Source organism: Phyllobates terribilis, unplaced genomic scaffold (genome assembly GCF_046119375.1).
Source record: "Phyllobates terribilis strain yellow unplaced genomic scaffold, ASM4611937v1 Scaffold_1__5_contigs__length_1240528914, whole genome shotgun sequence".
In the NCBI taxonomy this organism is placed as follows: domain Eukaryota; kingdom Metazoa; phylum Chordata; class Amphibia; order Anura; family Dendrobatidae; genus Phyllobates; species Phyllobates terribilis.
This window is the reverse complement of record NW_027362761.1, coordinates 208447698-208474704: the sequence shown is the minus strand read 5'-3', so window position 1 is coordinate 208474704 and position 27007 is coordinate 208447698. Positions and strand designations below refer to the sequence as shown.

At 41.3% G+C, this 27007-nt stretch overlaps 1 protein-coding gene across 1 annotated transcript in view; it reads right to left on the bottom strand.

The window, feature by feature from the left end:
* Positions 1-17876: 17876 nt before the first annotated feature.
* LOC141192604 (death-associated protein kinase 1-like) overlaps positions 17877-27007 on the bottom strand; it is a 73964-nt gene continuing 64833 nt past the window's right edge. Inside the window, exons 19-20 of the mRNA XM_073662084.1 lie at positions 22567-22755; positions 17877-20329 (exon numbers count right to left, since the gene is read on the bottom strand). Coding sequence (XP_073518185.1) covers positions 19097-20329; positions 22567-22755 — 1422 coding nt within the window. The 3' untranslated portion in view covers positions 17877-19096. The remainder of the gene's footprint in view (positions 20330-22566; positions 22756-27007) is intronic.

The window sequence follows — 27007 nt, the reverse complement described above, 5'->3', positions numbered from 1 at the left end:
ACGTCATCGCACAGCTGATTTATGCCGGGCACGCACTTCCGCCCCGGCCTCATTTAACCGAGCGCTCACTGAGAGCGCATACACATCGCCCATTCCAGGCTACAAACTCACGTGGATCACGCAGGATTTGCCAGGTATTTCCTTATGCCCTTTTGGATCATCTCTTACCCATTTCTTCTCCTTTCTTAATTAATATACTTATCATTTCTACACTTCCTATAGAAATTCATTTTCTCCAGCACCAGTGGATAGGTAATTATACGGTTTATTTCTATTGTCCTTCCATTTCCTATTGCTTTCTGTCCATAGATTCTTGTATTCTTCCAATTTTTCTTATTTTTTAATTTTTTCTTTTCTTTTCCTTGTTTCTCTTCTCTTTCTTTCCTCCCTTTTCTTTCCTCTCCGGCTTTTCCCTTCTTTTTTTCTCTACTAATTTTTCTTTTACTATGCCTCCTTTTCCCTTTTTTCCCCTCTTCCTTTCATCTGGCCTGCATGAGGAGCTTTTTGAATTGATGTTCTTCTATACGTTTTATCATTAATAGTACGTTTATGTCTGTATACAGAGTTACACATCCGATGTGCTCACAGAATGAAGTCTATGTGGAGCTGATGGCCTTCATTATGTCACTATTATCATCTTTATTACTGTAAATTATGTTCACTTCTATTCTATTTCTGTTGGTGTTTGTTCCATGCCATGGACATATAGAATTGTATAAAAAAAACTCTATATGTATGAGCAATTTTGCTTGTAGCCTCTATGATGACTCTATTTGTTGATTTATTATATACAGATAAACCTTGAGAAAGGCTCAGCGAGCCGAAACGTTGACGTTGGTTGAAAATCTGTCCTACGTTGTTGGCAATAAACATTTATTGAAATATTCAATTGTCGTCACGAACTTTATAGTGTGCCTTGGTGCTAATTTTTTTTCCGTATAGTGGTTTTGCATCATATAGGCACCACCTAAAGGAAGTTGCGCACAGGCTTTTTCGTGCTATATGATAGGTGCATCCGCCTGTCTACTGAAAATGCTGGACAGGCTTACTTTTATCAAAATGAACAAGGGCTGGATTGGCCAAGACTTCGCAACACCACCGGATGACAGCAGCGGAACATAAATTCAAATCCAGTGGGGTTTTTTTGGTCTATTCCCATGCACCCCTTCACACCCAGGCATGGGTATGCGCGTCAGGATTTAGTCTATTTTATGTCGTCCTCCTTCTCATCCTCCACCCCCATATCAACAGGGTGACCATCATGCAACACCTCCATTAATTTTTTTAAATTACCCATAGGAACTATTTTTAGAGGCCTACCTCTAACATTCTATAAAAAAAAAAATTATGTATACCCCCCAGGGGTAAATGTTTTTCAGCCCATGCACTTAGACTGCTAATGCCCATACACTAAGAGACCCACTCCTTATTAGTGGGATTTTTTTTTTTTACTGAAGCCCTCCACTACGTCTGTTCAAAGTGGTATTGGAATGTTTCCTAATTTTTGGTAGCCCTTGCACTTACTGCATACGCAATAACAGTATAGGAGACCCACTCCTTAATAATGGGAAGGCCAATTCAAATTTATTCTATATTCTACAAAATTACCCCTCTTATCAGCAATTCGTGTATGGGTAACCAAAAAAAAAGAAAGAAAAAAAAACGTCCATTCCACTCCCTATTCATACCACTGTTAGCTGCATTTAGCATAGAGACAGGTGCTAGGTGGTAACATCTGCTGGAAAAGAGTGTTCATTGTCGTCGCATACAACTCTTCCACAGCCCATAACTAGATTCATTTACTTCATACACTCAATGACCGATTCATAATTTTTATGGTAATCTGTAGTCAGAAATTCATCAAAGTTGACAAATTTATTATACTTGACAGAAATTCATGGAAGTTGTCATTAATTAATCAAAGTTAACAAAATTTAATGATTTGATGTGTCATTCGCAGTTTCACTACAGCTTCTGTATGTAAGATGTAGTGGTGGGAGACTTGACGCTACTGGAACTGGAATTACCAGTTCAGAACTCTCCAGTGCGGTGTTTCCATCCATTTCTGGGTGCTTAGAATCATAGAATCATAGAATCATAGAATGGTAGAGTTGGAAGGGACCTCCTGGGTCATCTGGTCCAACCCCCTGCTCAAAGCAGGATTCACTAGATCATCTCAGACAGATGTCTGTCCAGCCTCTGTTTGAAGACGTCCATTGAAGGGGAACTCACCACCTCTCGTGGCAGCCTGTTCCACTCATTAATCACCCTAACTGTCAAAAAGTTTTTTCTAATATCTAATCTGTGTCTCCTCCCATTTAGTTTCATCCCATTGCTTCTAGTCTTTCCTTGTGCAAATGAGAATAAAGATGATCCTTCTACAATGTGACAGCCCTTGACATATTTGTAGACAGCTATTAAGTCTCCTCTCAGTCTTCTTTTTTGCAAGTTAAACTTTCCCAAATCCTGCAACCGTTCCTCATAGGACATGGTTTGCAGACCAGTCACCATTCTGGTCACTCTTCTCTGAACTTGCTCCAGTTTGTCGATGTCTTTTTTAAAATGTGGTGCCCAAAACTGTACACAGTATTCCAGATGAGGTCTCACCAAAGAGGAGTAAAGACCGATAATGACTTCACGTGATCTAGACTGTATGCTTCTGTTAATACATCCCAGAATTGTATTTGCCTTTTTTGCTGCTGCATCACACTGTTGACTCATGTTCAGTCTATGATCTATTAGTATACCTAAGTCTTTTTCACTTGTACTGTTGCTTAGCTCTATTCCTCCCATTCTGTATATGCTTTTTTCATTTTTATTGCCCAGATGTAGTACTTTGCATTTTTCCCTGTTAAAAACCATTCTGTTGGTTGCTGCCCACTGCTCCAGTTTATTTAGGTCTTTTTGAATCCTCTCTCTCTCTTCTCTAGTATTAGCTATCCCTCCTAGCTTTGTGTCATCAGCAAATTTAATCAGTTTACCCTCAATTCCTTCATCTAAATCATTGATAAAGATGTTGAACAATACAGGTCCCAGGACGGAGCCCTGTGGTACCCCATTTGAGACATTCATCCAGCTGGATGTGAAGCCATTTACAACCACCCTTTGAGTCCGATCACTAAGCCAGTTATGAATCCACCTAACAGTTGCCTGGTCCATTGCTTACTTGGTCATTTTTTCAATAAGGATGATGTGAGATACTTTGTCAAATGCTTTGCTAAAGTCAAGATATACTATATCTACAGCATTTCCCTGATCCACCCAGTCAGTGATTCTGTCATAGAAGGAAATTAAGTTAGTCTGACATGACTTGTTAGTTACAAACCCATGCTGACTCTGGTTAATCACTTCATTCTTATCCATGTACTTACATACATGTTGTTTAATAATTTGTTCAAAGATCTTTCCTGGTATAGAAGTCAGACTCACCGGCCTATAGTTCCCTGGGTCCACCTTCTTCCCCTTTTTGAAGATAGGAACAACATTTGCTCTTCTCCAGTCTTCTGGGACTTCTCATGTTCTCCAAGAATTTTCAAAGATTATGGAGAGTGGTTCTAAAATTTCTTCTACAATCTCCTTCAGTACTCTGGGGTGTAATTCATCTGGATCTGGAGACTTGAACTCATTTATGTTAGCTAAATATTCCCTCACAATCTTTCTGTTTACTGATAACTTGGATTCCTCTATTCCTTTAAAAGGACAGTGAAGATCAGTTGATGTTACATTTTCTTTCTGAGAGAAAACAGATGCAAAATAGAATTAAAAAGTTCGGCCTTCTCAACATCCTCTCTTACCATTTCTCCATTTTCATCCTGTAAAAATCCTATAGCATCTTTGACTTTTCTTTTACTTTTGACATACCCCCAAAATCCTTTTTTATTGCTTTTGACATCTCTTGCAAGCCTTAATTCATTGTCAGCTTTAGCTAACCTGATACGTGCCCTACAGGATCTGCAGACTGCATTATAATCTTCTTTAGATATGCCTCCCTCTTTCCATTTAATAAACATTTCTTTCTTTCTTTTTAGCATGTGTTTAAGTTCTGTGTTCATCCATCCTGGTTTCCTTAAATGCTTCCCATTCTTCCTACTTTTCGGGATTGTTAACGATTGTGCTTTGAGAATCTCATTTTTAAAATTTTCCCATCCTTCCTTGAATTATGTTGTACAAAAGCCGAGATGCGCTAAGAAGAGAGTGAGACAATTATTCAAAATAATCTAGTTCCAAAAGACTATTAAAATAAAGATATAAGATGAAAAAAATAGCTGATTGAATATGCTCTTTTTACCTTCTTTGTGGTGTATGATTACGGGAGTGTCACAGACACATTGACTCTGGGAGTGTCTATGTCCAGAGTCAATGCACAAAGTCAATGCACAGAGCCAATGTCCAGAGTCAATGGAAAGTTTAGATGCATGCACTTTGTATGAGGAGAAAATCTATTAAAAAGTCCTTAGTGCTGGGTTGCACTTAGGGAGGTGCCTCTGTCTAGAGTCCGCGCTACAAAACAAAGGGGTGAGCAGTGCTAGCGTGGTGTAATGAGGCACTAAGGACTTCCAACAGGATCCTTCACTAACACAGTGCAACAAAAGGATCTCTGCGCTCTCATTCAGAGCAACTTAGCAATGGAAATCCAAGACTGTTATGATCTGCAACATGTACTAAGGAAAGATAGGGGAAAGCTGTCCCTACAGTAAGACTAAGCTGAATCCCTACGATGTAGCGGGCTGCCTGTTCCTAGTGAACAGACCCGCCTTAGTCCTCGGCTAGTCTGAACAAAGACCTATAGAATTAAGGGAGGGGTCCCTAAAAGAACCAAGGACTGGAACAAAAAATGGGACACCTCCTACACAGAAGTTGTTGCAGAACACAAAAAGACAAACTGACAAAAAGGACTAGAGGTCCCAGAGGACCAAGCGAACTTGACAGAGAAAGGCACAGAAGCACCAGGCTAGAGAAACAGTCAAACACGGAAGTCCAGCACAGCCAGAAGGGCGGAGCTGGAATATAAAGGCAAATGGTCACGTGACCGCAAACCACAAGATAGAAAAAACAAACAGGAGGGTTCTAACAGTACCCCCTCTTTTATGAGGATCCTCCGGATCCTCCAGGCCCAGGCCTATCCGGAAACCTCCTGTGGAAAGCTTTAACAAGCCTAGGAGCAGAGACATCATCCATCCTTACCCAGGAGTTGTCTTCGGGACCGAAACAATTCCAGGAGACAAGATACTGTAATCTCCCTCTATGCCATCTAGAATTCAAGATACGAGAAATTTCATATTCGCCGTCTTCCACCACAGGAGGAACTGTGACAGTGGCGTCCCTATTGGATACGTCAGCCTTTTTCAACAAGGAAACATGAAACACAGTATTAATCTTCCAGGAAGTAGGGACATCCAACCTAACAGCAGATGGATTAACAACCTGAAGCACTTTAAATGGACCCACAAACTTAGGACCCAGTTTTTTAGAGGGAATCCTCAACCACAGGTTCTTCGAGGACAACCAAACCATGTCACCCACAGTAAACAAAACCTCTTTACGTTTCCTGTCAAAACACTTCTTGAACTTCTTGTTAGCCTCTTGAAGGTTACAACGTACATTAGTCCAAACTCTCTCCAAATCATCGGAAAAATTCTCCTCAATTTGGAGAACGAACCAAAAGACGGATGTCTCTCAGTATAACAAAAAATAGGAGAATACCCAGCAGAGGAGGATGTATGATTGTTAAGAGCAAATTCTGCGAGAGGCAGAAACTCAGACCACACCTCTTGATTGTCAGCCACAAAACAACGCAAAAACTGTTCAACATCCTGGTTCCTTCTTTCAGTCTGTCCATTCGACTCAGGATGATAACCAGACGTAAATGACAAATGGACTCCCAACCTGTCACAAAAAGCACGCCAAAAGCGAGCCACAAACTGAGGTCCTCTATCAGAAGCAATATCCGTGGGAACGCTATGGTGCTTGACAATCTCCTTAACAAACGCCTTAGCGAGGGTCTTGGCGCATGGCAACTTAATGAATGGAACCAAATGACACATCTTACTAAAACGGTCCACGACCACCCAGATGACAGTAAAACCCTCGGACACAGTAAGATCAGTAATAAAATCCATAGTGAGATGCGTCCAAGGCGCACTAGGAACCTCCAGAGGGCAAAGCAACCCCGCAGCAGGAGTATGTGAAGCCTTTGACCTAGCACACACAGTACACTGAAGCACCCACTTGATGACTTCCTTCTGCCATCTAGGCCACCAAAAACTGCAACTGATCAGTCTCTTAGTCTCCGAAACTCCTGGATGACCTGCCAACCGAGACTCATGACACTCCACAAACAAATCTCTCCTAAAGGCTCTAGGCACAAACAACCTCCCATGCGGAGTGTTAGATGGAGCATCATCTTGAGCATTCAGAATCCCATTCTCCAAAACGGAGTCCAAAGCCGCCACCACAACTCCTTTCTGTAAAATGCTCTCCTCCTGGGCACCGACCGTAGGAGAGAAGCTGCGAGATAACTCATCGGCTTTAACATTCTTAGTACCAGGGATATAGGTAACAGAAAAATGAAACTGAGAAAAAAAAAGTGCCCACCTAGCTTGACGGGCATTCAAGCGCTTGGCAGCATCCAGATAGATCAAATTCTTATGATCTGTGAAAACCTGAATAGGAAATATAGCGCCTTCCAAAAAATGACGCCAATGTTCAAACACAAGTTTAATAGCCAGCAACTCCTGATTTCCAACATCATAATTCAGTTCGGTTTCCGAAAATTTTTTCGAAAAGAAGGCACAAGGATGTACTCCACCCTTGTTCTCCTGAGACAAAACTGCTCCGACCCCCACCGATGAAGCATCGACCTCGACCAAAAAAGGCTTGGTCTCATCAGGCTGCATAAGGATAGGGGCAGAACTGAACCTCTCTTTGAGATACTCAAACGCTTCAATGGCCTCAGTAGTCCACTGGGCCGTATTCGCACCTTTCCTGGCGAGATCAGTTAGAGGTTTAACAATTACAGAAAAATTCTTAATGAATTTCCTGTAATAATTGTCAAAACCCCAAAATCTCTGTATAGATTTCAAACCAATAGGCCTAGGCCATTCCTGCATAGCCTGAACCTTCACAGGGTCCATCTCAAAGCCCTCGCTGGAGACAATGTAGCCCAAAAAACTAATTTTCTGCACAGCGAACTCACATTTCTCCAGCTTAGCAAAGAGTGAATTATCACTCAATAACTGCAAAACTTCACGCACACTCTGCCAATGGGACTCTAGATCTGGTGAATAAATCAAAATGTCATCCAAATACACAACCACATTCTTACCAATCAAAGGTCTCAGTTTGTCATTAATAAGGTTCTGAAAAAATGCAGGTGCATTGGTAAGACCAAAAGGCATCACCAGATTCTCAAAATGACCTACCGGAGTGTTAAAAGCAGTTTTCCATTCATCACCCTCCTTCCCACGTAACCAATTGTATGCCCCCCGGAGATCAATTTTGGAGAACCACTTGGCTCCCACTAACTGGTTAAACAAGTCAGGAATTAACGGCAATGGGTAGGAATTGCGTACGGTAATCTTATTAATTTCACGAAAATCCAGACATGGACGTAAATCGCCGTCCTTTTTTTTAACAAAGAAGAATCCAACTGCCACAGGTGACTTAGAAGGTCTAATGTGACCAGCAGCCAGGCTAGTCTGTATGTATTCCTCCAAGGCCTTTCTTTCAGGGATAGTCAGATTAAACAAGCGACTTTTGGGAAGAGTAGCACACGGAACAAACTCAATGGCGCAATCATAATCCCTATGAGGAGGTAAAACTTGCGGCGACTCCTCCGAAAAAACCCTCCAAAAATCTTGAATAGGTACCAGTAATTCCCCTTTTTCCACAGCCGCAATGCGACCATTACAACATTTATCATAGCACTTCGGACTCCAAGACTTAATCACATTAGTAGATCAGTGCAATAAAGGATTGTGCAGTTTTAACCAAGGCAATCCTAGAACAACTGGAGAGGGCAAATTATCCAAAACAACCAAGTCCAAAATTTATTGGTGAACTCCACTGATAGTGAGGGGAAATGAAGCAGTCTTGTGAGTAATACATTTCAAAGGAGTGTTATCAATTGCAACCACAGAAATAGGTGATGACAAAGGTTTGGATTTCAATTTAAGGTTTTCCAAAAACCCTTTATCAATCACATTAAGTGTTGAACCACAATCCACAAATACCTGAAATTCAATCAAATCTCCCTGCAGAGTAGTACTCCCAGAAATAAACACTCCTGCAGAGCGTGAACAAGCTATACGGGCGTAACTGACCTTTTTTTACTTTAATTAAACGACGCTCACAATACTTAATCAAATGGTCAGCTTTACCACAATAAAGACATAATCCCTCGGCGAATCTCCAGTCTCTTTCCTGAGAGCGGAGTGACATCGCCCCAACCTCCATCGGTTCCCCGCCATCAGAGCAGATTTTCTGGGGACTAGGACCTGACATTACAGGAGTCTTTACACCTCATTGAGCCTGCACCTCAGTCTCCTGTCTATACGAACAGCTAACTGCATAGCTTCCTGCAGAGTCTCAGGTGCAGGGAATGCAATTAGCAAATCCTTAACCCTTTCAGTCAGACCAGCAAGAAATAAACATCTCAGCGCCGGATCATTCCACTTAACTTCTGAAGCCCATCTCCTGAAGTGTGTGCAGTAATTTTCAACATCATCTGACCCCTGATTCAAACGCCTGAGCTCTGATTCAGCAGATGAGATTCGATCAGGATTATCATATAATAGCCCCATAGCAGAAAATAATTCTTCAACAGACCTTAAACATGGATCACTAGGCTGGAGAGAAAAGGCCCACCCCTGTGGTTCATTGCTCAAAAGTGACATAATAAAACCAATGCGCTGTGATTCATTCCCAGAGGACCTTGGTCTCAAACGAAAATATAACAAACAAGCATTTTTAAAGGAAAAAAAATCTTGCTGTTTACCATAAAAAACATCAGGCAGTCCTACCTTGGGTTCGACAAAATGCGCTCCAGGAAAACTACTCTCGTGTTGCTGCTGAAGCTCAGCCACCTCCAGAGACAATGCCTGCAGGCATTGAGCCAAATCCTGGACGGAAACCATACTGATCCCCGAATTTCATTCCTTTTTAGTTTTTTGGGCTGGACTTACTGTTCTGATCTGCAACATGTACTAAGGAAAGATAGGGGAAAGCTGTCCCTACAGGAAGACTAAGCTGAATCCCTACGATGTAGCGGGCTGCCTGTTCCTAGTGAACAGACTCGCCTTAGTCCTTGGCTAGTCTGAATGAAGACCTATAGAATTAAGGGAGGGGTCCCTAAAAGAACTAAGGACTGGAACAAAAAATGGGACACCTCCTACACAGAAGTTGTTGCAGAACACAAAAAGACAAACTGACAAAAAGTACTAGAGGTCCCAGAGGACCAAGCGAACTTGACAGAGAAAGGCACAGAAGCACCAGGCTAGAGAAACAGTCAAACACTGAAGTCCAGCACAGCCAGAAGGGCGGAGCTGGAACATAAAGGCAGATGGTCACGTGACCACAAACCACAAGATAGAAAAAATAAACAGGAGGGTTCTAACAAAGACACAGGATCGTTTGGCAACACAGAACTTGATGCATCTGTGTATTCACACAAACTGCAACATTGGCATTATAGTGAAATTATCATACACCACAAAGAAGGTAAAAAGAGCATATTCAATAAGCTATTTTTTCCATCTTGTATCTTTATTTTAATAGTCTTTTGGAACTTGATTATTTTGAATAATTGTCTCACCCTCTTAGCGCATCTCAGCTTTTGTACAACACATACCTTTCACTGGATTTTGTCTAGTATGCACCAAGGCAAAAGGTGTTTTTGAGTTTGCTACTTTTAAGGGGATAAATAGCGCTGGTGCAAATGTCTTTTTTGCTTCTTGAATTATGTTTGATTATGTTTGAGGTCATTGTGCTGCTGGAAGACCCATGACCTAGGATGCAAAGCCAGCTTCATGACACTGGGCACTACATTGCGAACCAAAATCCTTTGGTAATCTTCACATTTTATGATGCCTTGCACACAGTCAAGGCACCCTGTGCTAGAGGCAGCAAAACAACCCCTAAATATCTTTGAACCTCTGCCATATTTGACCAAGTACTGTGTTCTTTTATTTTTACGCCTCATATACAGTCAGGCTTACCCTGTATTGCCCTTAAGGGATAGAATACCCTACCTGACAGCGGAGTGTTTGCACACCAACGATATGGATTGGTGTCCCCGCTCCACGGAGGCTGTCCATAACCTATCTTGTCCCGCTGACAAACCTCTATTTTGAGGAATTATTCACGGGATTTGTTTTGGAATTTCTTCCCTTACTAACATAATTGTGGTGTGTTGTTCTGCATGTCATTTATGACATGAGTGTATCTGACCTTGGTCAATACGTATGATGTTATCTGTATGTTTGTTTAGGGAGATTTAGGGATAGGTTAAGGACAGCCTCCGTGGAGCGAGGACACCAATCCGTATCGTTAGGGTGAAACACTCCGCTGTCAGGTAGGCTATTCTATCCCTTAAGGGCAATACAGGGTAAGCCTGACTATATATTCGGTTGGTCTCATCTGTCCCCTAGACAGCTTCTGGCCCTCTAACAATAGTAAGGGCCTATTGATGGCCCTTTACAAATAGTAAGGGCCGCTGATGGCCCTGTAAAAATAGGCTGTGACTTTCAGAGTCCCTGCTTTATACAGTAAATGAAACCAGATGTGTCTGATCATGTCTCACACACCACATGCCCAGATAAGGTAGTAAAATGTAAATATTACATTTACTAGTGAATGTATTTTTCACCGTTGAAAGCAATGCAAACATGCAAAAACACTACGTATGAACATAGATAGCCCAAGGTGTGGAGGAGCATTTTTTTCTGTTATTTATTTTGCTTCATACAGTTATATGAAAAAGTTTGAGCACCCCTATTAATCTTAAGCTTAATGTTTTATAAAAATTGGTGTTTTTGCAACAGCTATTTCAGTTTGATATATGTAATAACTGTTGGACACAGTAATGTTTCTGCCTTGAAATGAGGTTTATTGTACTAACAGAAAATGTGCAATCTGCATTCAAACAAAATTTGACAGGTGGATAAGTATGGGCACCTCACCAGAAAAGTGACATTAATATTTAGTAGATCCTCCTTTTGCAAAAATAACAGCCTCTAGTCGCTTCCTGTAGCTTTTAATGATTTCCTGGATCCTGGATGAAGGTATTTTTGACCATTCCTCTTTACAAAACAATTCCAGTTCAGTTAAGTTTGATGGTCGCCGAGCATGGACAGCCCTCTTCAAATGATCCCACAGATGTTCAATGATATTCAGGTCTGGGGACTGGGATGGCCATTCCAGAACATTGTAATTGTTCCTCTGCATGAATGCCTGAGTAGATTTGGAGCGGAGTTTTGGATCATTGTCTTGCTGAAAGAGCCATCACCTGCGTAACTTCAACTTTGTCACTGATTCTTGAACATTATTGTCAAGAATCTGCTGATACTGAGTGGAATCCATGCGTCCCTCAACTTTAACAAGATTCCCGGTGCCGGCATTGGCCACACAGCCCCAAAGCATGATGGAACCTCCACCAAATTTTACTGTGGGTAGCAAGTGTTTTTCTTGGAATGCTGTGTTTTTTTGCCGCCATGCATAATGCCTTTCTGTATGACCAAACAACTCAATCTTGGCTTCATCAGTCCACAGGACCTTCTTCCAAAAGGAAATTGGCTTCTCCAAATGTGCTTTTGCATACCTCAGCCGACTCTGTTTGTGGCGTGCTTTCAGAAACGACTTCTTTCGCATCACTCTCCCATACAGCTTCTCCTTGTGCAAAGTACGTTGTATAGTTGACTGATGCACAGTGACACCATCTGCAGCAAGTTGATGCTGCAGCTCTCTGGAGGTGGTCTGAGGATTGTCCTTGACTGATCTCACCATTCTTCTTCTCTGCCTTTCTGATGTTTTTCTTGGCCTGCCACTTCTGGCCTTAACAGGAACTGTCCCTGTGTTCTTCCATTTCCTTACTATGCTCCTCACAGTGGAAACTGACAGGTTAAATCTCTGAGACAGCTTTTTGTATCCTTCCCCTGAACAACTATGTTGAATAATCTTTGTTTTCAGATCATTTGACAGTTGTTTTGAGGAGCCCATGATGCCACTCTTCAGAGGAGATTCAAACAGGAGAACAACTTGCAAGTGGCCACTTTAAGTAGCTTTTCTCATGATTGCATACACCTGGCTATGAAGTTCAAAGCTCAATGAGGTTACAAAACCAAAAAAAGTGCTTTAGTAAGTCAGTAAAAAGTAGGTAGGAGTATTTAAAACAAGAAAATGATAAGGTGCCCATACTTATGCACCTGTCAAATTTTGTTTGAATGCAGATTGCACATTTTCTGTTAGTACAATAAACCTCATTTCAAGGCAGAAACATTACTGTGTTCAACAGTTATTACATATATCAAACTGAAATAGCTGTTGCAAAAACACCAATTTTTATAAAACATTAAGCTTAAGATTAATAGGGGCGCCCAAACTTTTTCATATAACTGTATATAAGTCATTATCCTGGAAAGAATGTTTCTTAACATTTTTTCAAGGAAAATCCATTTTATTGTCATTTTTGTATGTTTTATTGTCAGTCAGTAAAAGTGGCGTAATACTCTGACAACATTGTTCACAGCAGTGACCTGGGATTCAGAGATGCTTCCAGGGGTCTTCCCCATGCTGTTCCCATGCCATTTCAGTGCTGTTTCCATTGATTTGACCAATTTTTAGACCCCTTCCAGACCTCCGGGGAAGGGGGGTGGTGGGGAATGCCGGAGAAATACTCGAGTTTCCCATTGACTTCCATTATACTTCTTATTGGGATAGATCATTTTAGTGCTTGCTCATCACTACTTACCACAAATTATAATGTGGGAAAACTGCAACAATGCAGTTCTTTGTATTTTTCCTTTCTTAAAACTGTCAAATTAAGAAAAAAAAAAAAGTTCATGTGATCTAGCAGATTTACTTCCACTGATCTGTTTGGCACACAGACTTCATCTGGCTGAAAACACTTTGCCTCAGATTCATCAAGACCGGCGTTTTTCATGCCAGTCTTGATGAGGTGGTGGTGCAGGAGTCAGACGCTCGTTATTCATTAAGAGGTGCACACTTCTTAATGAGTCCAGTGCATCTGACGAATGGCATGCGGCTTAGTGTCTCGGCAGAAGTCTTCCTATAGTCAAAGACTGGGTTAAGATATGTAGCTCAAAGTACACCACTGCCCGTGATTAATTTGACAAGCAGGTGGTCACCACGCCCTGTCATACTACAGCTCTGCCAACATTATTGTAGCTGGGCAAAATTGTAGCGCAGCCTCGCATTGCGCCACCGTTTGGAAACTTTTCAAAGCTTTTTATTTCATAATTCTGCCATAAAAGATTTGATGAATCAAGAATTGTATAATCATCTGGCAGATCTAATAGGGAGCAACAGCCTTTCTAGGCTACAAATGATAGAAAAGTGCCATTCAATACAATGCATGACTATTTAATAAAGTGCTGAGGTGTCCCAAATACTCCACAGTGAGGGACACTCACTTCATGAGACTGTCCGTTCTCCTCCCAGACTTCACCTCCATGGAAGAGGAAGACAGACTACCTATACTACTGGGGGAAGAGGAAAGTGCAGCGGCCATAGCAGCACAATATGCCAGTGCCTGCAACAGACTAAGAGGAGCCTGATATGTCATGGACCCTGGATGTGTCCCTATCCCTATCCCCCCATTATTTTACCACTTTGGCAATGCTAACATGTACTTAGTCCTGCCAATAAAGCCCATTTGATTTGATTTGATTTGAAGTGTCAACGGTCATGTCGTAATGTGGTGGGCAACTAGTCCCTATGGTTTAAAACCCTTCAAAAATGGAGATAGGACTCATGCCAAGGACTATTTTTAATCATTTAAAAAGAGACTCAAAAAGAGATGTCCCATAACAAGAGGTTTCTGGACTCAGGTAATTCAGACTATTAAAAAAATGACTAGTCTCTCTGTGCCCGACTCTCCTGAATCTTTTTTGCTCTTTACAGTGGTGGCCAAAAGTATTGGCACCCCTGCAATTTTGTCAGATAATACTCAGTTTCTTCCTGAAAATGATTGCAATCACAAATTCTTTGGTATTATTATCTTCATTTAATTTGTCTTCAAAGAAAAAACACAAAAAGAATTGTCCTAAAGCCAAATTGGATATAATTCCACACCAAACCTAAAAAAGGGGGTGGACAAAAGTATTGGCACTGTTTGAAAAATCATGTGATGCTTTTCTAATTCATGTAATTAACAGCACCTGTAACTTACCTGTGGCACCTAACAGGTGTTGACAATAACTAAATCACCCTTGCAGCCAGTTAACATGGATTAAGGTTGACTCAACCTCTGTCCTGTGTCCTTGTGTGTACCACATTGAGTATGGAGAAAAGAAAGAAGACCAAAGAACTGTCTGAGGACTTGAGAAACCAAATTGTGAGGAAGCATGAGCAATCTCAAGGCTACAAGTCCATCTCCAAAGACCTGAATGTTCCTGTGTCTTCCGTGCGCAGTGTCATCAAGAAGTTTAAAGCCCATAGCACTGTGGCTAACCTCCCTAGATGTGGACGGAAAAGAAAAATTGACGAGAGATTTCAACGCAAGATTGTGCGGATGGTGGATAAAGAACCTCGACTAACATCCAAACAAGTTCAAGCTGCCCTGCAGTCCGAGGGTACAACAGTGTCAACCCGTACTATCCGTCGGCGTCTGAATGAAAAGGGACTGTATGGTAGGATACCTAGGAAGACCCCACTTATTACCCCGAAACATAAAAAAGTCAGGCTGGAGTTTGCCAAAACTTACCCGAGAAAGCCTAAAACGTTTTGGAAGAATGTTCTCTGGTCAGATGAGACAAAAGTAGAGCTTTTTGGCAAAAAGCATCCAAATAGAGTGTACAGGAAAAAAAAAGGCATTCAAAGAAAAGAACACGGTCCCTACAGTCAAACATGGCGGAGGTTCCCTGATGTTTTGGGGTTGCTTTGCTGCCTCTGGCACTGGACTGCTTGACCGTGTGCATGGCATTATGAAGTCTGAAGACTACCAACAAATTTTGCAGCATAATGTAGGGCCCAGTGTGAGAAAGCTGGGTCTCCCTCAGAGGTCATGGGTCTTCCAGCAAGCAAGACAATGACCCAAAACACACTTCCAAAAGCACTATAAAATGGTTTGAGAGAAAGCACTGGAGACTTCTAAGGTGGCCAGCAATGAGTCCAGACCTGAATGCCATAGAACACCTGTGGAGAGATCTCAAAATGGCAGTTTGGAGAAGGCACCCTTCAAATATCAGGGACCTGGAGCAGTTTGCCAAAGAATGGTCTACAATTCCAGCAGAGCATTATAAGTAACTCATTGATGGTTACCGGAAGCGGTTGTTCACAGTTATTTTGGCTAAAGGTTTTGCAACCAAGTATTAGGCTGAGGGTGCCAATACTTTTGTCCGGCCCATTTTTGGAGTTGTGTGTGAAATGATCAATGATTTGATTTTTGCTTCATTCTCTTGTGTTTTTTCCTTGCAAGCAAATTAAATGAAGATAATACCAAAGAATTTGTGATTGCAATCATTTTCAGGAAGAAACTGAGTATTATCTGACAGAATTGCAGGGGTGCCAATATTTTGGGCCACCACTGTATGATCCCAACTAGTTTCACCAGATACAAAAGATCTTTACTACGCTACCTTATACATGCTGCTAAGAATATCATTCCTCGTCACTGGAAAAGTACTTCACCTACTCTGGAGGTGATTCTGTGAAATAACCCTTGTAAATAGGATGGAACATTTGATTGCCCAATCCCCCACTAACTGTGATAGATACTGCGAGACTTGGAGAGACTGGATTGAATTCTAGGAATCCGATGCCTACCGTCTTACATCAGACTGATGTGACGCACTCTTTTTCTCCGATGGGTTTCTTCTCTATACAGATTATGTTCTGTGCGGTTCGCGCTTGGCTGCATTATGTATGGCTTCCATTGGATTTTAGTAACTTCATAATTGTAATACTGATGGCTTAAAATGTTCCCTTCCCTCCTTTTTCTTCCTATAACTTGATGTTTTATTGGACTTTATACTTATATTCTATGATATATTGATGCTGATATTGTCCTGTTTATTCTTTTTTTTTTTTGTAATTGAAAATTATTTAACCTTTCAATAAAAATTGAATTTTGAAAAAATATTTAATTACTTACATCTACATCTAAAGGGAAACTTTGTGCCACAAAAGATCTGGCTGGCTCGCTTTATTCACTTTAGATTTAAAGAGGTTCTCTGAGAAATGTAAAACTAAATAAAATAAATAATATACATTTAACTATTAAACATTTTTCTAAATACCTTTATGTAGCAAAAACGTATTTTAAATATGGCAACTGCCACCTATATGATTGTCCTATATCAGGACGGGCTGCATGAGGAACATCTGCTCAAGAGAGAGTTCATATCAGAGCAGCGTCCTATCAGGCATTGTGAATGCACATTCCTCTGTTCAGTCAACCTGAAAGGACACAGAGTGGAGCTGGGCTAATGAAGATGAAAAGCACCTTTTCTTTAGCTTACCGAGAATGAGCATTCATCTCAGTTGGCATGACCGTTTCAGTGCATGTCCTACACAGCCTGTCCTACTGCGAGACTTCTGAAATCTAGGACGGGCAGCACAATGATATAGGTGGCAGTTGCCATTTTCAAAATACCTTTTTGTTAAATAAAGGTATTTAGAAAAATGTTTAATATTTAAATGTTTATTATTTAATTGTATTTCTCGGAGAACCCCTTTAAAGTCTGCAACGCAATGTAATATAAATGTAAAATCTATACTAAAGCCATATGACCTGGAGTCAATACAGTTTTGCAAGAGAAACTTAGGTTGTCATAGGGTCCTTTTGTGAATTACGTTCAGTAAAATACACTCCAAAGACATACTGATAGGGAATTTAGTTTAGATCGTGAGCCCCATTAAGGACAGTCATGCTGATGTCTGTAAAGCGCTGTGAAATTAATGTGCTATATAAACGAGTAAAAGAAATAAAATCTCTAGTTTCTGTGGTTGTAATATAGAAGTTAAAAATGCAACCGTATTACTGCATTGTGCTAAAGCTGTTCAGATTTAGAAAGACTTTTGTATTCAGCTGAATGTTTTAAGGGATCGCTCTAAAGTGATTTTTTTTATTTATCCATTTGGAAGCAAAGTTGTGTGTAACTTGGGTGCAGTAACTTACTCACCATTCGCTGTCTTCTGCAGTTTTCAGCGGCGCTCCGGCATCATGTGACATTTGTGACCTGCCAAATCACACAGTGTCACAAAGGTTTTACATTTTCTCAATGCAAATTTGAGAGACTCAGAACGAAGCAACAGAGCCTCTTTTCTGAGTCTCATAGACTTGCATTAAAAAGTGCCTGTGATCAGGCAGGTTATAAATGCGGTCACACAAGGTTGTAATGGACTGGAGTGCCGCTAAAAACGGTGGAAGACGGCGACTGGTGAGCATGTTACTGCACTCATTACACATACACACGATTGCCACCAAAGAGAGAAATTAAAAAATTCACTGGGGTGCTCCAGGAAATATAGGAAAGGTGTTTCCAAAAGACTACATTTTAGCAATGTATTTAAGGATGGCCAACCCCATCTGCAGTATGACCGGTGAATGGGGCTGATCAACTTAGATTTTGCCTGCTGTTCCCCTTCCATATATCATTTTTAATCTGATATGTACAAAGAATCAGAAATCAAAACTGTGCAACAGGCAACATGTTTATTCATAGATATATACACATATAAAATTGTTCTACAAATGAAAAGTTAAAAATGGGAATGTCAATCCTGTACATTCACATAAAAGATTTCATCCATCGCATGCATCTTCAGAAAGAAAGCACACTAAGGAAACAAGTACTCATTCAGTATTGGCAGCAAGCAAAACTCCTACAGATTTGCTTGTTTCAAGTACAGGAAAATTATGAAAATGCACTTGAATATAACAATAAAAAGATGCCTGTTATGTCTAAACTAGAAATATTGCAATGGGTGTTTGTTGCAGGATTTCTTTCGATACAAGTCTTACACTGCAGACGGAGGTTTGTAAGATCCTATACCTGAGATGATGTAACTGAATGAAACGTCATGTTGTCCATCAACTTGCCGTTCACAAGGTCTCACAACAAACTGTAAAATAAAGCTTTTTCTGTGTTTAAAAAAAAAAGAGAAATAACCCTTTCAATCACTGAAGGAACCAACTGGACAAAGCCTTTAATACTTAGACATGTAAATGTCAGATATGCTTTAGACTCCTCAACTATGTACCTGAGCCATACAGTACCATTGAGGACTGCACTGGAAAAAATACACGTACAGTACGTATTTTGTGGTCTAGGTGTGTTTTGTATATACAGAGCGCTTTGAAGTAGAACGGACACTCTTGTCATGATTATCATGCAAGAAGTGATGAAGAGGTAGAGCGCATGATGAGACTAACGCCAGAGCTATAGCTCTCCTCCAAGGCACTCACACCACAATGGTCCCACTTAAAGGAGAATTCATAGTACACCTTCAATTTCTACTGAAGTATCTTTCTATTAGAATATTAAGATAACACTAATGGAAAGAGCAATTTGTTTCTAGAGATGATATGAGCAGATTCCTAAAATGTAGAAAATAACTCTCTTTTACTTGAAAGGGACGGCTTATATCCATTTAGTTGGCAGTAATTAGCAGCACATTCATATAGAAGACTGGGTTGAAAATTCTTAAGTATGAACCTTTAAAAATCTATGACAAAAGGCAACAATTCTTATTAAAAGTAGAAAGATCACAAAGAACAAGGTTTATAGGGCATGTAACTTTCATAGATGGAATGCCTATAAATTAATGACATTAAACTCATACCCTAGAAATACAATTATATAGGGACTAAATTCTTTACACTGGTCGCTGTATAGTCCATCTTGAATAATAAAAGCAGTTATCGAGACACCACTGAACTGATTGAATTATAAGATGCGCCACTGTTGCAGCTTGCGGCGTAAGCCTCTTGTCCATGGACATCTAAATTCACTCGAAACACTGAAGAGGATTTCAGTAAAAAATCTGCTGCATCTCGACGGCCAAGTTCCCTTAGTTTTGACATTAAAATTGCTACAGTGCTGTCGGGAGCATTTCCCCATTCCCGAAGAAGAGCACAGACAGGGCTCTGGAGGAAATCTTTTTGAGCAGCACTGCCAGCATTGTATTTGGCAACTAATTCTGGAAGGCCCAGGTTCATAGCTAGAAGACACCAGTCTTTGCCCATAGGATCTGGGGCATCGAGAAGCCTACTGAGCTTCCTCCTTACAAGAATATTCAGATCTGAGATGTGGTGATCCATTCCTAAGCTTCCTTGGGAGTAAATTTCCAGACTTCCAAAGCATAATATGCTGCTAAAACTTTCCTTATACCCGGCCATAGTGTTCGCCAGCGAAGTCTCCTTTTGAGCCTGGGCACGAAAAAAGTCTCTTGGTTGGTAAAGCATCACTGGTTCATGATGTTCCCTTAGCTGTTGTGGGCTTAAGTAATGTTTAACAGTTAAAAGCCCAGGCAATGAAGTGGTTAATAAGTTATCAATGATACTGCAGATGGATTCTTGAAGTAAACAACACTTTATCTTCTCAGTTTCCAGTCCTCGAACATGCACTTCAATTCCCTGACCATTGTTGACCAGCAACACCAGCACTTCAGCACCTCTATTTGCCAGCTTACATCCATTTACCCACAAACGTATATCGGCATCTCCTTCAGCACTCTGTTGGTGTATCCACCAACACAGGTTAACTTGAACTTTATGAAATATTCCACATGGGAAAGGAGTAAGATGTTCCACAGGAACAATTCTAACACCTCCATAAATCAAAATATCCTCCTCTTCATCAGTCCATGACCTGTGGAGGCTATCAGTCTTAATAAGAGCAGGGATATCCACCATTGTACCACTGCTTAGATCTCGGGCGCATATGTCCATTGCATCTAAAATTTGTACAAGTTCATCCACATCACAGTCCGAGACCAAACGCTGGATATCCTCCATTGTGTATCTTCCTCTATAATGATGAAGAGCTTTTGGGTTCTCAACAGACAGCAGCTTCCCCAGGACATTGGAACATAACCATCGAGGGTCTAAGAGCACCACATCTTGGACAGTTTCACTCTGCATGATGTTAATCTGTAAAAAGAACAAGAAATAAAATTAAGTCTTTCCAGTTTATGCTTTCACTCAGCAGCCCTGGCAAAAGGGCAATATGGAGGACTAAAATGACATATTAACTGCCCATTAGAAAAATAACATCATGTCGCAGGTAGAAACACAAAGCAAAAAAGTACTTACAGTGGTGGCCAAAAGTATTGGCACCCCTGCAATTCTGTCAGATAATACTCAGTTTCTTCCTGAAAATGATTGCAATCACAAATTCTTTGGTATTATTATCTTCATTTAATTTGTCTTCAATGAAAAAACACAAAAAGAAATGTCCTAAAGCCAAATTGGATACAATTCCACACCAAACCTAAAAAAGGGGGTGGACAAAAGTATTGGCACTGTTTGAAAAATCATGTGATGCTTCTCTAATTCGTGTAATTAACAGCACCTGTAACTTACCTGTGGCACATAACAGGTGTTGGCAATAACTAAATCACACTTGCAGCCAGTTAACATGGATTAAAGTTGACTCAACCTCTGTCCTGTGTCCACCACATTGAGCATGGAGAAAAGAAAGAAGACCAAAGAACTGTCTGAAGACTTGAGAAACCAAATTGTGAGGAAGCATGAGCAATCTCAAGGCTACAAGTCCATCTCCAAAGACCTGAATGTTCCTGTGTCTTCCGTGCGCAGTGTCATCAAGAAGTTTAAAGCCCATGGCACTGTGGCTAACCTCCCTAGATGTGGACGGAAAAGAAAAATTGACGAGAGATTTCAACGCAAGATTGTGCGGATGGTGGATAAAGAACCTAGACTAACATCCAAACAAGTACAAGCTGCCCTGCAGTCCGAGGGTACAACAGTGTCAACCCGTACTATCCGTCGGCGTCTGAATGAAAAGGGACTGTATGGTAGGATACCCAGGAAGACCCAATTTCTTACCCAGAGACATAAAAAAGTCAGGCTGGAGTTTGCCAAAACTTACCTGAGAAAGCCGCTTTTTGGCAAAAAGCATCAACATAGAGTGTACAGGAAAAAAAAAGAGGCATTCAAAGAAAAGAACACGGTCCCTACAGTCAAACATGCCGGAGGTTCACTGATGTTTTGGGGTTGCTTTGCTGCCTCTGGCACTGGACTGCTTGACCGTGTGCATGGCATTATGAAGTCTGAAGACTACCAACAAATTTTGCAGCATAATGTAGGGCCCAGTGTGAGAAAGCTGGGTCTCCCTCAGAGGTCATGGGTCTTCCAGCAGGACAATGACCCAAAACACACTTCCAAAAGCACTATAAAATGGTTTGAGAGAAAGCACTGGAGACATCTAAGGTGGCCGGCAATGAGTCCAGACCTGAATCCCATAGAACACCTGTGGAGAGATCTCAAAATGGCAGTTTGGAGAAGGCACCCTTCAAATATCAGGGACCTGGAGCAGTTTGCCAAAGAAGAATGGTCTACAATTCCAGCAGAGCATTGTAAGAAACTCATTGATGGTTACCGGAAGAAGTTGTTCGCAGTTATTTTGGCTAAAGGTTGTGCAATCAAGTATTAGGCTGAGGGTGCCAATACTTTTGTCCGGCCCATTTTTGGAGTTTTGTGTGAAATGATCAATGATTTGATTTTTGCTTCATTCTCTTTTGTGTTTTTTCCTTGCAAGCAAATTAAATGAAGATAGTAATACCAAAGAATTTGTGATTGCAATCATTTTCAGGAAGAAACTGAGTATTATCTGACAGAATTGCAGGGGTGCCAATACTTTTGGCCACCACTGTATACTCTTTTTGGATGAAAAAAAGATTAAAGTGAATCTGTCAGTAGGATCACCCCTTCTAAGCCGTCTATATGGGTATGTAGGTCATAGAAAGCTGAATAAAGTGATACCATTATATCTGTGATCCGATGTCTTATTCCAGAGATATCCAGTTAACATGTAAATGAGCTGTTAAGATCTCTGCAGTGAGATCATGAGAGCAGACTTTCAGTCATTACATGTCTCATACTGGTAACACCCCCTTTCATTTTTAATAAGCTCTGGAGGCAAATTGCCAGTGAGATCAGTGTCCGGCCAATAGATCTTAACATTAAGAAAAATGTGGATTTCTCTGGAATAAGACCTTGGATCGCAGATATCAAGGTATAATTTTATTCAGCTTCCTACGACCTACATGCCCATGTAGATGGCTTAGGAGGGTTAATCCTACTGACCGATTCCCTTTAAGATTTTGCTCTATATGTACAGTCATTAATGAAGAAGGAGAGTTACTTGCCTCTCCCATGCTGTGAAGTTGGTGTGTTAGATTACGGACATCTTCCTCGGTGGCCAACGGGTTGAGCTGCTCTTGAACGTCATAGACAAAGTCCCGAAAGGAAAGCAACTGGTTGGGGCCGTTTTGTTTTCTCCATGATGGCAAAATTGAAATAACTTTCTCGCATAACGGAGTCATCGTTGAGCAGTTCTGCATAAACAAATTATAATAAAATAAATCACACATTCATTACAGTCGAATATTAACTCTATACAGATGTACTGCTAACAGACTGCAATAACCATTTTTCATATATTATTTGCATTTTATAGTACCGTAACAGGAATATAAATATATACCAGAAAGTCACAATCTGTTATGGATACAAAAGTCCTCAATAAAGCATATGATAAGGCATTACATAAAGCAGCTGAGACATTGTGACAACTGGTTAAAGATGGAATGTGTCAAAAAGAACCCAAAGCAAACATTTTTAAGTGGATATCTCAAGACACAAACAATAATGAAATATCCCATTTGCGTAGATAAAAGGATAACAAATTTGGTCCACATATGAAATGTAATTATTTTGCTACTAAAGGGAGCAGGTAAAGCGCCCAAATAAAGGATTAAAAAAATAATACAATTATACAAGGGCATAAGTCATATGAACTATTAATGCTTAAGTTTTGGCCACTCACAGAAACGGAATACTGGCTAACCATCTAACGATTATGGGGGCCTTGCAACTCTCCTCTAATAGCAGATCAGGAAAGGAGGGTTGGATGAATAGCTGTTGGCCAAACGAGCTTTAGCCGGCTGCTCTCTAAGGTGCATTGTAGATGAATAGAAAGATGGATCTAGAATCGCACTGCCAATCTCCCACCAGACAGCGCCGATAAAAGGTGAAGATGGTGGTGGGTAAGTATAAGACTAGGGTCAGGGACCTTATATTAGCAGCACCACTCCAGCGCTGAAAAAAACAAAACACTGGAATGGTGCTTTAAAACATGTAACAAACAAAGTGTAGAGTTAACTTGTTCTAAGAAATTGTTCAGCTCCCCAGGATGAGTTTTTGATGCCAAGTATTTTCACTGCAGGAAGAACCCAGCATCTTACAGTTCCAGCAGAGTGGATGGGATTTATAGAAATCTCATGCCCAGTGGGCTTTTATACGCCGTGTAAACTGACCTGCGGTGCATTTTTTCTTTACAACAGCAACATGGCATTTCTCTTACGGAAATTCCACGGGTAGAAAACATGTGTTTTTAGTGCATTTCTGCAGCGGAGATCCAATAAATACACATCTAATCCGCACAAGACTATCAATAAAGTTTTGTCAAAGCCAAATACCAGGACGCATAAAAAATAAAGCAGCTTTATTTCAAACATGACACACTAAAAAGATACAAAAACGGCACCACTTAAAATGTACCCTAATTTGGCTAATTGGTGAAGAAATGCTGCAGATTATCTGCAACATCAAAAACTCACCAAATACTTATCATGGGAACGTAGCCTTAGAGTATGTGCCCACGATCATGAGCTGCTGCGGCCCCGATGCTGTAGAATATCCGAACCGCTTCGGCCCTCATTATGCAAATGAGCAGCCGCAATTTATTTTTTATTTTTTCACATGCGGAATTTCCTCATTGATACAAGTCTAAGGGGAAAGTCCACATGCGGACTCGCAAAACAAATTGACATGCTCAGATGCACGCATAGTGGACATGGGATTTCTGGCATAAACACGCACCATCAAACCCGCAGCATTTCCTGATCGTGGGCACATACCCTTAGGGCAGGGATGTCAAACTCAAACACACAGAGGGCCAAAATGAAAAACTTGCACAAAGTCGCGGACCAACCAGTATACAGTATTAAGGGTCCAAAAAAGTCCTCCATATAGAATAATGGGACCCATATAGTCCTCCATATAGAATACTGGGCCCCACATAGTCCTCCATACAGTATTATAGGCCCCACATAGTCCTCCATACAGAATAATGGGCCCACATAGTGATGGTGGTTCTGGTGTCGCGGGCCAAATAAAACCACCCTGAGGATTTGGCCCACGGGCCAGAGTTTGACACGTATGCCTTAGGGTGTGTGCACACGTTAAACGGAATCTCTTTGTTATGCTCAGTCTTTCTAAGCAGTCTATATATATATGGGTATGCAGGTCATAGAAAGATGAATATGTAAATGAATATATAAATGAGCTGTACAGGGCTATGGGGTGGACAATGATCTGCATGAGACTCTGCCTGCAGCGTGTGATATGTAATGACTGCTCTCTGCTCTCCTGATCCAAATGTCTCACACTGGTAATGTCCCTTTCATTTAAAATAAGCTCAAGAGGCAGATTGCTGGGGAGGCACATGTCCGGCCCATAGACCTGAAGAGCTCATTTACATATAAAACATGGATTTCTCTGGAATAAGAAATTGGATCACAGATCTCAAGGTATCATTTTATTAAGTTTCTTATGACCTACATGCCCATATAGACGGCTTAGGAGGTTGATGTGACTGGGTGCATGAGAGCAGACAGGGACAGCAGACCGGTGAACAACTGAAATTACCTTTATTGGAACTGGGAGAATATTCCACCAAATGTACATACGATTCCTTAGAGTCTGCAATGTGGCCTGCAACAAAAGGAACAAATCCAGGGGGCGCCACCCGGTAATCAGACGCCAAGGAAAATGCAACAACAGTCTTTAGACTAGTTCCTCAAATCCGACAGGGTGGCAAGACATCACAATCCCACATGGCAACTGATCTCCAGTCTTCATACACAGCACCAGGACCTGACCTCAGCAACAGATCCTAGCCCTCCTCAAGACACAGCACCAAGAAACAAACCAAACATGTGGCTTATTATTCTCCTTCTCTTGGGATCAGCCTCCTTGTTGGGCAGAGATACTCACACGCACCTCCTTAACCATAGCTCAAAAGATGAAGAATGTTCCAGAAGTAAAGAGTTGTATATTAGGGAAGCCCCCAGTAACAAAAGACATATGTGCCCCCACCAGATGCAGGACAGAAAATGCTAATGTAGGCCTGATTACAGTAATGGTCCATGAAAACAGGGGGGAGGGGGGACACTGTGACAAATCTTTCTCCCCTCAACTTGTGTACAGACTAGTGACCTCAGCAGGTCAGTACACAGACATGGGCTGACAAGACTCATGGCTCCTTGTGTCTGTACAATCCATCTGCATTTTGGTGTTGGTTCTCTTTTGGATATTATACGATAAAGTTATAGGGTTGAAGGTCCGGGCTCCATTTTGCATCCTCTTTGACTTAAACTCTGCTTCCGGCACCCACAAATTGGCACTATAGATTTCCCACATCATTTCCTAGGACAATATCTGCAGGCAGACGACTCATCACCCAAACCAAGCATTGCTTGAGCCCAAAGTCCAGTTTTACACTTGCTCTTGGGAAATTCTTCCATTGGCCTCCAGCTAACTCAATGTTAATCGCAGGTCCTTGCTGTATTGCCTCTGGCCGAACCACTCTGGGATCAGCTATGGTGAGAAATGCCCCAGTCACAAAAACCAAGAACCCTCTGACAGTCCAGCACAATCTCCTGTAAGTGTTTTCTTTGATTATTAGAGGAACTCGTGGCTGTGGCCCAAGCCCTACAAACCCCTAATGGTTGAACATGGGTGTCTGAGTCATTAGGCAAGTCAACTTGGAGGGGTGGCACCTCTTCCTCCCTTGTATTTGGCTGTAAATAATGGATAGGCCAATTTGGTGCAGGGTCATTCCTCAATTGATCACGAGGGCAGTTGTCTTGCAGAAGGCCAGGCTGCCCGCATCAGTAGCATCTGTGCTGTGTCGCACTCCTTCCCATTTGCATTCTGGGGAAGGAGGTAAGGAAACCTGCAGGCTCATATCCATGTGAAGGAGCATGAGGTGGTTGTTGGGGTTGAGGACGATTCCTCCACTGGATAGCTGGGCATGTGACCTGCAGATGCCCAAAACCATAACACCTGTGCTCTACTACTTTCTCTCCTTGTCGCATTCCAGAGGATGACGTAGGACTAGCTGAAAGGTAACTCACATGGGTATCAACATGAGTTAGTGGTTTAGTGGGACAGAAAATCTTGGGGACTGAAAGACAAGGAACCACTGATGGTGGGGTGTTGGCAGTTTTTTATTCAGCCACCTGTAGCTTTTTCCACTGAGGCTTGATGGTAAGAACCTTATCAGCTAAAATAGCAGTTCGTTCTGTCACTGGTTTTCTCTCATAAACCAATTCCCTGATCTCAGCAGGGCATTTGGTAAAGAACTGTTCTTTTAAGATGACCTGGATGATGGTCTCCCAAGTTAAGGTTCTATCTCCCTCCAGCCAGCGATGACATGCCTGTTTGATCATATGGGCATACATTTTAAAAAAGCCTTCCCTATTACAGGCTAATGTGAGAAACTGAGTCCTGTAAGTGTCTGGA